The 14675-nt window shown below is 42.8% G+C and overlaps 1 protein-coding gene across 11 annotated transcripts in view; it reads left to right on the top strand.

Annotated features, from left to right (window-relative positions):
- Nucleotides 1-14675, top strand: part of camta1a (calmodulin binding transcription activator 1a) — a 315309-nt gene that overhangs the window by 267471 nt on the left and 33163 nt on the right. For all 11 annotated transcript variants that reach the window (XM_058052094.2, XM_058052105.2, XM_058052095.2 and 8 more), the window contains one exon: nucleotides 14362-14515. In XM_058052094.2, the coding sequence (XP_057908077.2) occupies nucleotides 14362-14515 (154 nt within the window). The remainder of the gene's footprint in view (nucleotides 1-14361; nucleotides 14516-14675) is intronic.

Raw genomic sequence — 14675 nt, 5'->3', positions numbered from 1 at the left:
TGCTTTTCTATCGCCGCCCAGTTTCCCCACTGCATTCCCCAGCCCTTTTATTCTTCTCTTTATCCTCCTTTCCTTTACAGCCACTGTAAAATTAAATGCAATCATTGTTAGAAACATTTTTTGTGGAATCTCTCCGTTGCCCTGCAGCAAGCAGTTAGTCTATTTTATACCAAATATCCCATACATGCAGTATATTACTACAGAATCATGTTAAGTTTTATATGAGTACGCATGACCTGCTGTTCAGTTTCAGTTATTCAGGTCTAGTTGAGTAAATAATGAATATTGCGCAGCTTCTGCAGTTTTATGTTGTATACTGTAATGGTTTTATTTCATTTGAACATGCATCAGATTACAATTGAATGCATCACATAATCAGTTCACAGTTCCACATGTCCAAAAGGAGTAGGAAAAAGCAAAGCTTATTAGATCCTACTCCTCCATCTGGTACTTTTACAATCAGTAACTGTTACATTTGTTCACTTCCTGCTTTCCATAATACAGTTTAAGGTTTTTTTATTATTATTTTAAAATTTTAGTGTCAATATAGTGATATATATAGCACATCATGACTGGTTCAAGACTCTTCATCCTTGTATTTAGCAAACATCAACTGCTTGTATTGTAATAATAATACATTTATTCATTCATTCATTTTCCACCGCTTTTCCTCACAAGGGTCGCAGGGGTGCTGGAGCCTATCCCAGCTGTCTTCGGGCGTGAGGCGGGGTACACCCTGGACTGGTCGGCAGCCAATCACAGAATAATAATACAGTTTAAGATTTTTTTTTTAAATAATGCACCTCGTACCGAAGTACGAGGTGATATGACCATACAATGACATAATGGGTACCATAGTAAGTGTCAATATAGTGATATATATAGCACATCATGACTGGTTCAAGACTCTTCATCCTTGTATTTAGCAAACATCAACTGCTTGTATTGTAATAATAATACAGTTTTTTTTTTAATAATACACCTTGTACCGAAGTACAAGGTGATATGACCATACAATGACATAATGGGTACCATAGTAACTGTAGTTGTAAGATACATCTCATAGAGAAAATGAAAGTCATGCTGGCTTCTCAGTTTATTTCACAGAGTGGAGCGGCAGCCCACATCAGAAGGGTCATGATTCTAAGAGTTCCAAAACGCCACTTGTCTATGTTCTATATGTGTGACTAATCAGACAGTGGCAGCGCTGTGCCACGGAAGACCGGTTCTCTTTCCAGATTTATCCCTTTAGATTTGTCCGACTAAGTAGCGCCATGGTGCTGATGTTTGAGAGGTTTGGAGTGGGACGCGTGGCAACATTGTAGCGTATGTGAGGCTTGCCTGAGCCAATGGGGCTTGGCACGGAGATGCAGCATATGTTCATGGCCAGGCTTCCGCTTCTCCTCTGCCATCTAGCTCGCTCTCCACCTCACTCGTTATAACCCTCAATTTCCTGCAACCTTTTTTCTGCCTGTCTTTCCACTCTTTTTTTTTTTTTTTCTTCAAGTATCTCAGTAGGACTTGTGGGAGGCAGCCGAGGACACAGAGATCAAAGAGCACTTGAGTCCCCCTTGTCCCCCCAAAGGATAGCCCACCTTGTCTAAGAGAGGCACACATGTTCACTCTCCTTTGTCATTTTGTCATCTGGCAAATGATGTGAGAATATTCAGAGCAGCAGGTAATCTGCTGTAGCAGCGAAGTGCTCTCCTCTTCATTTTTTCACTTTCTCTTTCCAATATATGCTAGCTTGCATCAAATGCCCCAAATGTACCACTGTCCAAACATGTCCCCAATTTAAAAATACCCTGATACTCCTATATGCAAATTATCCACAAAGCGGTTAACTCCGTCCCGCGTGCCTGTACCGGATTCTCCCTCTTTCTCACTACCTGCTCTTCTTCCTTGCCTCTTGAACTAGTAAATGTGCGCTCATTTGCAAGTTAGATAAATCCTTTGAATGTATTATTGATGCAAACAAATTAGCCTGTAGGCCCCAGACAATACCTAATGGAGCCTTGGCTTATGGGTGAGGGAGTTTCCAGCGAGGGCACTGTCGGTGTTCCACGATTGATGCCTGCTCCTCTGCCCTGTAATTATTTCTCCTACAAATTATTCTGCTCTTCTGATGCAGTTTGGGATTTAAAGTTAATACCGCTTGTACGATTCCAATCCAGCCACATTCATTACTTTATTAAAGAAATGAAAGACGCAGGCAATTAGATAACTGGGAAATGAGGAGACGTGTCATTATTCGGGGTTTGTGCGTGCTGCTTCCAATTCACTTCGGTTTATGTTGGTTTTGGGGGAGGGGTGTCTGTCATCTGTCATTGTTTATGTAACTACCTGTATATATACATAGACACCGATATTTAGATATGAATCCGATTAAGGCAGCACTATAGATCAGAAATAGAATTTGTCAGATGACCTTATTAACCTATACACGAGTACCGATGTCATGGTAAGTTTTATAGGGCGCTATTGTTGACATGTTAAAAACATCTTAAAGGTTCATGTGAGTTTTTTTTATGGCAATTCGTAAACAAAGCCAAGGCAAGACTTTAACAATGTTAAGTCATAAGTCACGTTTTAAGTCATGCTACTACTGAATATGGAGTAGTCACCTACATGTTTCAGTAATCTTATGTTCTGTAACTAGTACCAACAATTACACATAGATTACTCAACAAAACCCATAATACAAATAAATAAAAATAATTTTCACTGAAAAAGGCCAACTCGAAATGAGCTCAAATGGTTGTCATAAGCAAGTTAACAGGAGTGGGACATAAATTGTAAAACCAGAAGAAATAATGCAAAAAGTGGTGAGAGAGAAAAGAGGATGACTGTTCTGTCCTCCGTGATTAGCACCCCCGTGTTGATCAGACCAGCGAGGGGAAGGCAGGCCAAGTTGGGGAGGGAGAGGACCTGTCCCAGGGGCACAGCCCCACTCTCTCTGGTTTTCTTGTGTTATTCCGCTGCAAGCTCGCATGTGCTGTCATGAGATGCATCAAAGGCTTTTGTCATTTCATGTTCCATATGCGCAGATAAAAATAGTGTAGATGTTTGCATGTATGAACACCTGATCTCCACATGTGTTTTGCGAGTGGCCTGGGGACAGTTTTCTAGCTATAACTCTCATAAGTTAATCAATTGCTTTGTAAGTGTTTAACATTAGCCAAACAATTGTATAGCTATGCAATGTACAAACATAGTAACTTCATATATGTTGCCATAATTTCAAAGCACTTAAAGGTTTAAAGGGGAACTGCCCTTTTTTAAAAATTTGCCCATCACTGACAATCCTTTTCTGTGCATTATAACACCAGAAAATGAGTTAATATGAGCTAGCTAACAATGGACGTCAAAATTATCTAACAACGTTTTATTGTTTTATATACAGTACATGCTGAACCGAGTGCATTGATATATACATGTAATACTTACAGTATCTTGCCGTATTTTGATTATATAAAACATTAACTACTGCCAAGGCTGCCCTTTGTCATCAATTCTGTTTTGATTTTTATGAACAGAATTTCTAGGCGTCCGTTTTGAGGGTCTTAGGATCTCGTCGCTGCTATTTGCAGAAGATGTAGTCCTGATGGCTGTGAACTTCAGCATTTACTTGGCCGGTTTGCAGTTCAGGGTGAAGCTTCTGGGATGAAGATTCAGCACCTCTAAATCTGATATCATGGTTCTCAGTCATGGGTTTCCTTCACAGGGTGGCTGGACTCTTGTCCGGATATACAAGAACTGATTACATTTTGGGGGTGAACCGGATCACGGCTGCATGGCGGCCGAGTAGTTAGCGTACAGGCCACACAACAAGGCGACACTGGTTCGATTCCTCGCTTGGGCATCTCATCTGTGTGTAGAGTTTGCATGTTCCTCCGGGTTCTCCGGTTTCCTCCCAGATTCCAAAAACATGCTAGGTTCATTGTCGACTCCAAATTGTCCATAGGTATGAATGTGAGTGTGAATGGTTGTTTGTCTATATGTGCACTGTGATTGGCTGGCGACCAGTCCAGGGTGTACCCTGCCTCTCGGCCGAAGACAGCTGGGATAGGCTCCAGCACCCCCCACGACCTTTGTGAGTATACGCTTTAGAAAATGAATGAATGAATAGTCTGAGTCGCATCAAACTGCTTAGGACTGAACAAAACATTCCATGCTGGAAATCAGTCATGCTACAGTTGTTGAAAGGATCCAATAACAAAAGTTCTGGATGAGTCATCCAAACGTCAACTGTCACACTCCAGTCAGACTTGAAACCATTTGGGTGAGCGGTTGTCAAGGAAAGCAAATCACAACCACTTTTTTTATTGACGTATCCTCACCAATGATTAGACCATAGTCATAGTGTTTTTCGTCATTGTACTTTGTTCTCTCTCAACCCAACTGTCCAGGCAAACGTCCACGCTCTGAGCCTGGTTCTCTTGGAGGTTTGTTCTTGTAAACGGGTTATTTTCTCCCTCACATTTTAATACGCAATGCTAAATGAAGTGCCCTTGCTTGTATCTTTCCACAGAGCATTAATCAGCTGATGATGATGGGACTGTCCATAGTGTCTAACCAGTATGCATTGTATGTTGAGGAAGTGCACTCTCTAAACTCTAGACCTGTGTTAATGTATTCTCTCCTCTAGTCCTCACCCGCCCCACCCCCTCCTCACACACACACACACACACACACACCCCTTGGAGTTGCTTTTTAGCTGACTCTAAGCTTTGTCAATCTTGTTTGCCTTTCAGTCCAAATCAATCTCCATCTTATCTACAGCTCCTTAATCATAAACTGTCCATTGGCCCGACCTGACAGATACTGACAGATACCAGGTGGCAAGGGCGTTGGCGAAGTGGACTCCAGTCTGGCCTGTTTTGGATGCATCACACGGTCATACTGTAGTGTCACTACAAACCAATAATTCTCATCTCGCATTTGCACACGCAAATACAATCTCCAATGTGAGTCTGGTTTTGTCTTTTGTGTGATGCATTATTCATGAGAAGAGACGTTCATCTCAGCGAGACACATTCAAGCATTTTTCAGACGTGTTGCGCTTAACGGCTTAATGTAGTTGCTGCATTTTGGCTCTGCGTGCCCTCGCTGATTAAAACGGAACTCCGGGGCCTCGCGTTGGTCTGCCTCAAAACGGATTAGGTGTTCCGAGAAGAGTTGATTCATATTTCTCCAAATTTACCTGATTTCCACGTCTTTCAGAATACACTCAGTAACTTTTTACAGCGGTCATAAGACAAGCATTTTGCAACACAGCAGTTCAAACTTTTGCTCTAAATGTGTCTATGAGCTCTGCCAATAGAAGAACATCCTACCAAGTGCCACCTCAGCACCTGTGCTTTAATGATTAATACCATATTGATGGTCTCAATTAATTTTCTATTACACTACCAGGAGGCTACGGTCGCTCTGTCACTGTCACAGTACCATGCTTGTTTTGGGACTCTTCTTTCTGGCAGCTGCTTTTCCACCACCTCTTTGTAGCATCATTGTACAGACTGATGTACCAAATATGTTTACACAATCACACACATGCAGACTATATTATGTGCCACCTTGTAATAAAATGTAATACCATCTTCCTGTTGAATCTTTTTGCAGGTGACTTTGTAGCAGTGATGTAAAAAAAAAAAAAACCACACACACACACACGCACAAAGCCCCTGAGATTCAGCCAAACCTCTTTTGTATAGTGCAGCAATTTTACAAGCCGCTATCACCTGATAGCGACTTGGTACTGAACATCCCCTTGTGTTTTGCATTTGAAACTAGTGTGAAACGCAGCACTGCTTTTTAAACCAAAGCATAACCACCAAATTCTAAACCACCTTGCAAAGGTTTTGATGTATTCCCCTGGCGATCTCTCCCCAAGCTGTGATTTGACAAGCCGTTCCCATGACCTTAATTGTCAGTGGACCTGCCCGTGAATCAACTGGCAGTCAATACTGCCCCCGTAGAGAGGTTGAAGAAATGCGCCTTTTTTTCGATCAGCTCATCAGATTTCTGGTGGTGCCTTTTCTCTCTCTCTTTTTCTCTCTTTCTCTCTCTCTCTCTCGCTTCATTATCTTCCCACAAGCTATTCATGACGTCTTATCTTTGGCTACGTATACCTTCCCCGCATACACCCCTCCATCTTTTTCAAATATGCACTGTTTATCTATCTCAAACTCACTCTTTCATTCTGTCACACTACCACACAACATTTATATTTTTCATTCTTCATGTGGATCCAACATGTTGCTAGGAAACCCTTAGCACTTTTTTTTTTTTTTTTTTACACAGTAGCTGACATTGGACACCCATTTGTATGATGTTTATACAGTATGTGAATGGAAGAGATCTTGCCAAGCTGAGCTCCAGTATTCAGCCCAGTAATAATAATGAGCTCCTCTCTGTGTCTAACAGAGCATAGAGTCACAGCAAAGCCGAGGCCATTGCTGTTGTCATATAGTGTATATGATTGCGCGTTCTTCACACGGTACCGTATATATGTACATTTATGCCTGAACGAGCTCTGTGTTGCGACCACAATAAGTTCTGTAGATGCTCACAAGGGTTGTAATCAATTGTCAGCTATTGCAGAAGCAAATAATGGTCATATTGGACCGTCTCGCTGCTGTTGGACACGTACCAGTCCTCACTGTGACTCCTCGTTTAAAAAAATGTACCAGCACACACACACACACCCCCCCCAACCCCCTCTGGCTGCTCCTCTGAAGTCCCGATTCGCCCACAGACACAGGCAGAAGCACACAGATAGTGTTCCTTGTCGACTGGCGGAGAGAGAAAGACTATACACACAAACAAATTAGACCCACAGCTGATATGAACATGACTGAGAGCACAAGCGAGGGGCGGCATTAGCTGTGGTGAACTGCTTCTCATTCCCGGGAAGGAAAAGATGGGAAGAATTGACGGAAAGCTAGTAGTGGAGAGAAGTTATTGTGAGAATGAAACAAAAGAAACGCCCATGAAGCACACGATTAAGGCCTCCAAGTGTTTGAGAGGGCTCAGTGACTTACTTTCCGCACTGTATTCCAGTGTGACTGTCACCTGGATGGCCGACGAATATGAGTCGGCCATCGGTGTGATGGGTGCAGCCGAGGCTATTATGGCAGCCGGATGAGTTCCTGATGGTGCTTTCTCAGCTTGCCCCTGAGCAACACCAGCCTCTCACTTGGTATCACCACAACTAATGGAGAGTGTGCTCGGTGAAGGCCTCAGAAAGAATAAGTAGGTTTGTGAACTGAGTGCAGTTGTGGCACCAAGAGGGACTTCAATACTTCACTTCCCGGTTTGCCTCATACTTGCCATGAAAATGCTCCTCCATATTCAGGCTCTGAACGCTGACCTTTTGCACCTTTATCCCAATGCATGCACAACAGACTCAAAATAGGGGAGCATTTTTTTTTTGTCTACTTTCTCACAGATGCTAAGAAAAGCAAAATGCACTCACATATCTGCACAAACATGCACAAACACACCCGGTTTCATTGCCCCACTCGGAGTGAAGCAGTTCTGCCCCCATCTCTAAACTGAGTTATTTAAAGCCCCGCTCTCAACTCCATCGAAGTGATTATGTGCTCCTGAATTAAACATCACAGGCCCAGCCCCTGGCTTCCTCTGAAACACGCTCAAACATGCTGGCCTCTTCCTGTTCCTCAAAAGTTCTAACTTCTGCCTTTATATCTTCCAGCCACGACACAAGGAAGTAGTGGTAGAGAGGTGGAGTCTGAATGTCCCCTAAATCAGGCTCACCTACTGTGCCATCTGCTCTGCTATTCCCCTTACAGACTTGGGACGGAGGCAATTCAAATTAAGCCCGGGTTGGATTAGTACCTGCGTGGTATCATTTTCACGCTAACTAGGGGAGTGTGGGGATGTATTTGGAGTCGAACTGCAGTTGCTCTAAATGGAGCCTTGACTCCAGACACCCTAATTAGGCTGAAAGAGAGGGTGGAAAGCAGCTTCAGATTATGGATTACTCAGCTACCCAGACAAGAGCTTCAGGCTATTTACTGTCTTGTTTGGAGGGGTTTGGCATTGCGTTTGTATATGTGTTCATGTACTGCATGTGTCTGTGTGTCTGCACAAGGCGAGGTGTTTCCCAGCCGCCCACACAAAAAAAAAAAAAAAAAAACATGCACCCACTGGAACTGAAAATTTGGGGTTCAAATCAAAAGCAGGTTGGTCAACCTGGAGCGGCAACCTTTTATGCCAGACACCAGAAGGCTCCCTAATGAATGACACCCAGTGGTATCCCTGCTACCCCACCTCTTCTCATATATTGAGCCAGCAACATAAAACAGGCAAGCTGCTGGGAAAAAAAAAGACACATATCACAAATTTTCACATGCATATAGACATCATGTATGCAGTCAAAGTAACAGATGCACTCACTCACACTCAGCTCATTGCGCTCATTCTCCATGCATATTGATATATGTACGCCAAGCAACATACAGACATCTGCCTCCAGACACTCATTCACACTCAATTTATAATTCAGTGTAGGCAGACACAAACATAGAGGCGTAAATACATCCACAAACAGAGACGCCAGCACACAAACCTGCCCTTCGTTTTATAGTGCCTTGATGCTGAATGTAGGTGACTAAACAATTGACTGCTCGTGCATTTTGGATACTTTGTTCATTGGGAGGGTTATCACCCGAGAGTTCAAAGCTTGCAAGATCTGCCTCACTCCTTTTTAGTAGGTTTATCCTTGCCACCTTTGAGTGAAAACAAGGTGATCCTATATACAGTATTAGCCAATCGCTGCTCTGTTTTCTCTGGTTTGTCTACACCAGGGGTCTCTAACTCAATTTACCTGGGGGCCACTGGAGCTAGGGTCTGTTCTTTATTAAAAACAGAAAAATATACAAACTTTTTCAGTGCTCTGGTTCTGATTTTCTACAATAAAAGCTCTGATAAAACATTCCTTTGTTCTCAAATATCTTGATTTTTTTTCTGCACAAAATAAGATGAAAAATAAATAAACAAATCAAGAATAAAGAAAATCAATCAGTAATAAATAAATATAATAATAATAATAAAACGGCAAATAATAAAAACTTAAGAAACCACATATAGTTGGTGGGTAGACAAATTATTTTTTTCAGATTAAAATTAACAAATCATTATTAGAGCTCTGTAGACATGACAAAACACGGCTATAGTCACATTTATACTTTTTTTCTTTTATTTTTTATAACATATTGCGCAACTGCAGGGTCTTGAGACACATGCTAACTCGCAAACTACAGAGCTAGTGACCTAAACGGTAGCCTTCAAGTTATTTCCTTTAAACTTAAATAGCCAAAAACTTACCACTTCCACACGGATAGGGAGGATAACTATTAACAGTTATTTAACCTTTAACATGAACATTAATCAAACGTAATAATTTTTTCTGGGTACATGATACCATACAGCATCCATATCAAACTTGCGCGGGCCGCACTAACTTTCATATCAAGGCGGGGGCTTCAAACTAGTGTCCTGCGGACCACATTTGGTCCGCGGGCCGCGTGTTTGAGACCACTGGTCTACACTGTGCAGTCATCACGGTTCGAGAACATCCCTTGCTCTATCACAGTTTGTCAAAAATGTGTTCATTAATAATTCATCAGTTTTGTGGTTGACCTTGGCCTATTATTAGTAAGAAAAATACACTGCACTCTAAGTGGCTTATTCAATGATTGTGGGTTGGTGGAGGTTCTGTGGGTACATGCAGGTGAAGCAAGAGAGAGGCAGATTTGTGGTGGGGTCAGAACAATTTAATGAGACAGTGGACACATTACTACAGCAGCTATCCAAAAGATACTGCGAAAGAGATACAGCTTTTCACTTGTAGCTGCACACTCAGATTGAGTACAAGTAGAAGGTCATTGTATACATCTCCATCTAAATATGTCTGCATGCACAGCTTCATTGGTGAAGTTTTCTTTTTCCTTTGTTCCACTCTTCCTTCCTTTCTTGTGGAGTGGAGTAGAAGGTGTGTGACCTCAGGACAACATAGGCAGTCACTCATAGATTGCAGTAGGTTCCCTAGAAGTGCGTGGGTGCCGGAGAAACCAGTTGCCTGGCTACAACATCACCTTCATTCACTGGTTGCGATGGCAATATCTTGCATATGCTCGTGTTCTAAGGTTTTATGGGTCTATGTTGGCACGCCAGCTTGTTCACGCTTGCGTAGTGTATGCTTGAACTGTGAATGGTGAGATTTGGTTTGCACACTTGGGGTTCTATTGTCGTGCGATTGACTGGCGGAGTCCTGGAGCCATTTGCACAGGGTGTGGAAATAGGCTGGAATAGGCTCCAGCATATCCCCATGACCTTAATGAGGATAAGCGGTATAGCAAATGGATGGATATTTTCATGGCGCAGCACAAGGAGGCGCAGGGTGGTGAAGCGTGGCTCACCCCGTCCAGCACAGCCAATTTGGTAATCTGGTAGCTGGCGGCGCACCAGGGGGAGGTGTCCGAGTGGAAATTCCGTGACAAAACAGTGCGCTGAAGGTGCGCTGAAAGCTCGCCAGCTTCGACCTGTCACAGCAACCACAATTTAATGTAACTGTATGAACCACGTTCGATTCTCCGCTTGGTGATCTCTGTGTGGAGTTTGCATGTTCTCCGTTGCGTGTGTGAGTACTCCGGTTTCCTCCCGCATTCCAAAAACATGCTAAGTTAATTGGCGACTCGAAATTGTCCATAGGTATGAATGTGAGTGTGAATGGTTGTTTGTCTATATGTGCCTTGTGATTGGCTGGCGACCAGTCCAGGGTGTACCCGGCCCCTCACCCAAAGACAGCTGGGATAGGCTCCAGTATACTCCCCCGACCTTAATGAGGATAAGCGGCATAGAAAATGGATGGATGTCTGAACCAGCATGTACATTTTTGCATTAATTGACCCATCATCTGATGTCAGATCAAAGACGCCACGCAGAATAGGAACTCAACTTGACGGCATCTGAAAGTATGATGCCAACTGAATGTCATTCAAAGAGAAAGAAGAGTGAGACGCTCCTTGAACAAATGTAAGTCAGTCTGTGTCTTAAGGATTTACCTGTGATTGCCATATTTCTCTGTTTTAATCTTTATTCTTAACGGGATCTGAAACGATGTACATTAAAATAAGCAGGATGAGGAGACATATACCATCATAGGTTCGCCTATTTGGCGATGACAGAGCAGGATTGCAGGTGGATCACAAGCCTGATGCCTGGATTAGCCTGCTGCTGTGTTTAATGTAATTATCTCTTAATTTTGTACTCCTCATTCATGGCAGCGGAATAGATTATGTGTCCTGTTAGGTGGCCCATGTAGTGATGCACATTGTGGCCTCTGATGAGCAGTCCAGTGGGCCCTGCGCACTTAAAGGCAATGAGAGGCATTCATTTAATTGGTTAATATTACAGTTGGCCGTGGTAAACAATCTCAAGCCTTCTCTCATGCCTTTTTGCCGCTTACGCCAGTGGGAGGAACGGATGAGTGGGTGCGCCGGACTGCGCCATTGAAAAATGCGCTGGCCACACCCCGTTGGTCTACGAAAGTAGAACCCATATTGTGAATGTCCTTATCTGTTATATATCACATTTGTGAGACAAAGTGAGGTGGAAGACAGGACGAGGGCTTTCTGCCGCCCACTCAGCAGGCCTTACGTCCCCATGGCTGACTCCCCAAGACTCTGCTTGCAATTAACTGAACATCTACCCATCTGTTTGGAGCTGCAGTAAACATTAACACAACAGAGTAACATCAAAATACTGTCAGGAGACACGCTACGCTTGCACATACATGCATGAAATAAGAGACTTTAATGCTTGGTACACATCCTCACTGATCTCCTTGCACTGTCATGTGTTTATTTATAGACTTCACCTCATATGGGAACATAGAATCATACAAACATGCATATTAACACACACATGCACCCCACAGGCCTCTAAGCATTCCCTTCCACTGCAGAGGTGAAGCATCCCTCTGGGTAAAGAATAGCGGAAAAACAGAACATATTATACAGTTAATCAATAAATTAATGAGATCTCATGAATGTTATCCCATAATCTTCCCTCCAACAACCCCCCTACCCCCATTTTGTATTTTTATTGTTATTTTCTGCACTTCTGAATGGAGAGGTATACGCGTTGGATGGGTGTTGCTCAAAGTAAGAAGTGTGAAAGAAGGAAAACAAGATTTGGGGAAAATCTTTCTGGCTTCCTCGTTGCTTTACAAGAGATTTAAAATAGTAAGGCAACACACCTTATTGGGGTTTGAGCTGTAGGTATTTTAGCTTTACTGCCTGTGTGCATCTGTGTTGTGTGTAGTAAGTTTGGAAAAGGGGAAAATAGCTGGGACGGAGGAGCCGGTGTATGTCTAACTGTGTGTTGCCAACTGTATTTGAACAAGCACATTTGCTACAATTGCACCTTTCATTGACATACGTTCACAAAGCTGTCTGTATTCCCTGTTCTGAAGAAAAAGATGGAGGACATGACGTTGACACAGCTGGTGATGCCATCTGGGTGCATGGCAACCACCACCACCCATCTCCACCCCCCACCCTGCAACACACACACATGCACATACACACATACACTCGCTCTTGCCATCTGCATACAGAGAGGGCGGCCACCAGTGTTGTGTCCATATCAATGACAGGAGACAAGCAAAGCAGGAGAACACCACTTTGCTATGTGCAGCTCATGCTTGAAGTGCTGAAGTGACATCATCAGAGAGGGCAGCAGGTTGTTTGTACGTTTTGGGGTTCTTTTTCCACAGAAGTAATTGTTTTTCTGGGCCCAGTCGCCCCCAGCCATACCCCGGTCTGATGAAAGGGAAGAAAGCGAGACGGAGCGGGAGTGTCTGGTCCCCTGATTAATGGTATACACAGTGAGAGGGCGCAAGGACCTACTGTAGCCGCGCCTTGATTTATTTGCCACTTAGCACTGATGAAGCTTCAACCTGCAGTCGCACACACATGTTGTCATTGCATTTTTCTCTATCAGCGTCTTTGCTGTTTGTCGATTCTTACATCTTGTTTAGTGCCAGATGTCTGCATGTTCCTTACAATGACTTTTTATTTTTTTCACACACCATATTTGGGCTTATATTTGGCCCTTTTTTAGTATTTGGCATCAAATGTAAATTAGCTTTATATCTCATGTGTCAAAGTGTCGATATACTGTACTTGGAGGCAATTCTTATAATACATTACAAGCAATTTGCTAAACTTGGCAATCATGGAATTTCCTGGCAGCAAGGGCATTACTTTATATCAGGGGTCTCAAACTCAATTTACCTGGGGGCCACTGGAGCTAGGGTCTGGGCAAGGCTGGGCCGCATCAGGTTTTCAAAAAAAAAAACACATTTATTAAAAACAGAAAAATATACAAACTTTTTCAGTGCTTTGGTTCCGATTTTCTACAATAAAAAGCTCTGATAAAACATTCCACTGTTCTCAAATATCTTAATTTTTATTTTTCTGCACAAAATAAGATGAAAAATAAATAAACAAATCAAGAATAAAGAAAATCAATCAATCAGTAATAAATAGATATAATAATAATAATAACGGCAAATATTTTTTTGTTTACAACATATTGCGCAACTGCAGGGTCTTGAGACACATGCTAACTCGCAAACTAAAGAGCTAGCGACCTAAACGGTAGCCTTCAAGTTATTTCCTTTAAACTTAAATAGCCAAAAACTTACCACTTCCACACGGATAGGGAGGATAACTATTAACAGTTATTTAACCTTTAACATGAACATTAATCAAACGTAATAATTTTTTTCTGGGTACATGATACCATACAGCATCCATATCAAACGTGCGCGGGCCGCACTAACATTAAACTTTCATATCAAGGCGGGGGCCTCAAACTAGTGTCCTGCGGGCCACATTTGGCCCGCGGGCCGCGTGTTTGAGACCCCTGCTTTATATCTATTATTTGCAAATCTGTCTGAACTTGCCGACGAAAGCTCGTAACAGCAATGTTTAGTCTGGCATTAATTTAGGACAACTTCGCAAAATGTTATACACGTGTTACGAGCTCGCGTAGCTTCACCTATGCAAATATGTAAATGCATGAGGATGTATGAATACATACACATGATTGCATATTTTGCTTTTGTCAGCTTCGTGTTACTATGTACCGTTTCTAGTTTGACTTCTCATTAAGCAGCTGGCGCCTTTCAGGCTGGTGACAATATTCACGGCTGAGCTACACGTCCATGTGTCACTGCTACTCTTTGCTGCAGCATCCTCATGAGCATCGAGCATGTTCCCTGTGCAGCTGACACCAGAGATAATCTCATCTATGTTCTCCCCACAGAACCCTGACATTGTGCTCGTCCATTATTTGAATGTGCCAGCCATTGAGGATTGTGGGAAACCATGCGGTCCAATCCTGTGTTCCATCAATACAGACAAGAAGGAGTGGGCCAAGTGGACCAAGGAGGAGCTGATCGGCCAGCTCAAACCCATGTGTGAGTGTTGGACTAAATTCATTCACAACTACTTGTTTGGTCAAATTCTATTTATAGCTATGACATGAAATCATCTACCCTCAAATGTTCTTCACTTACTTAAGATTTATTTAGTCTGAGGATCCGGTGTCAGCTCTTATTAGCTGATTGCTGCCACGCT

Source organism: Doryrhamphus excisus, linkage group LG15, assembly GCF_037039965.1.
Source record: "Doryrhamphus excisus strain RoL-2023G ecotype Guam linkage group LG15, RoL_Dexc_Guam_v1.1, whole genome shotgun sequence".
In the NCBI taxonomy this organism is placed as follows: Eukaryota; Metazoa; Chordata; class Actinopteri; order Syngnathiformes; family Syngnathidae; genus Doryrhamphus; species Doryrhamphus excisus.
Note: the sequence above shows the minus strand (reverse complement) of the source record. Positions and strands in the feature narration are given on the sequence as shown.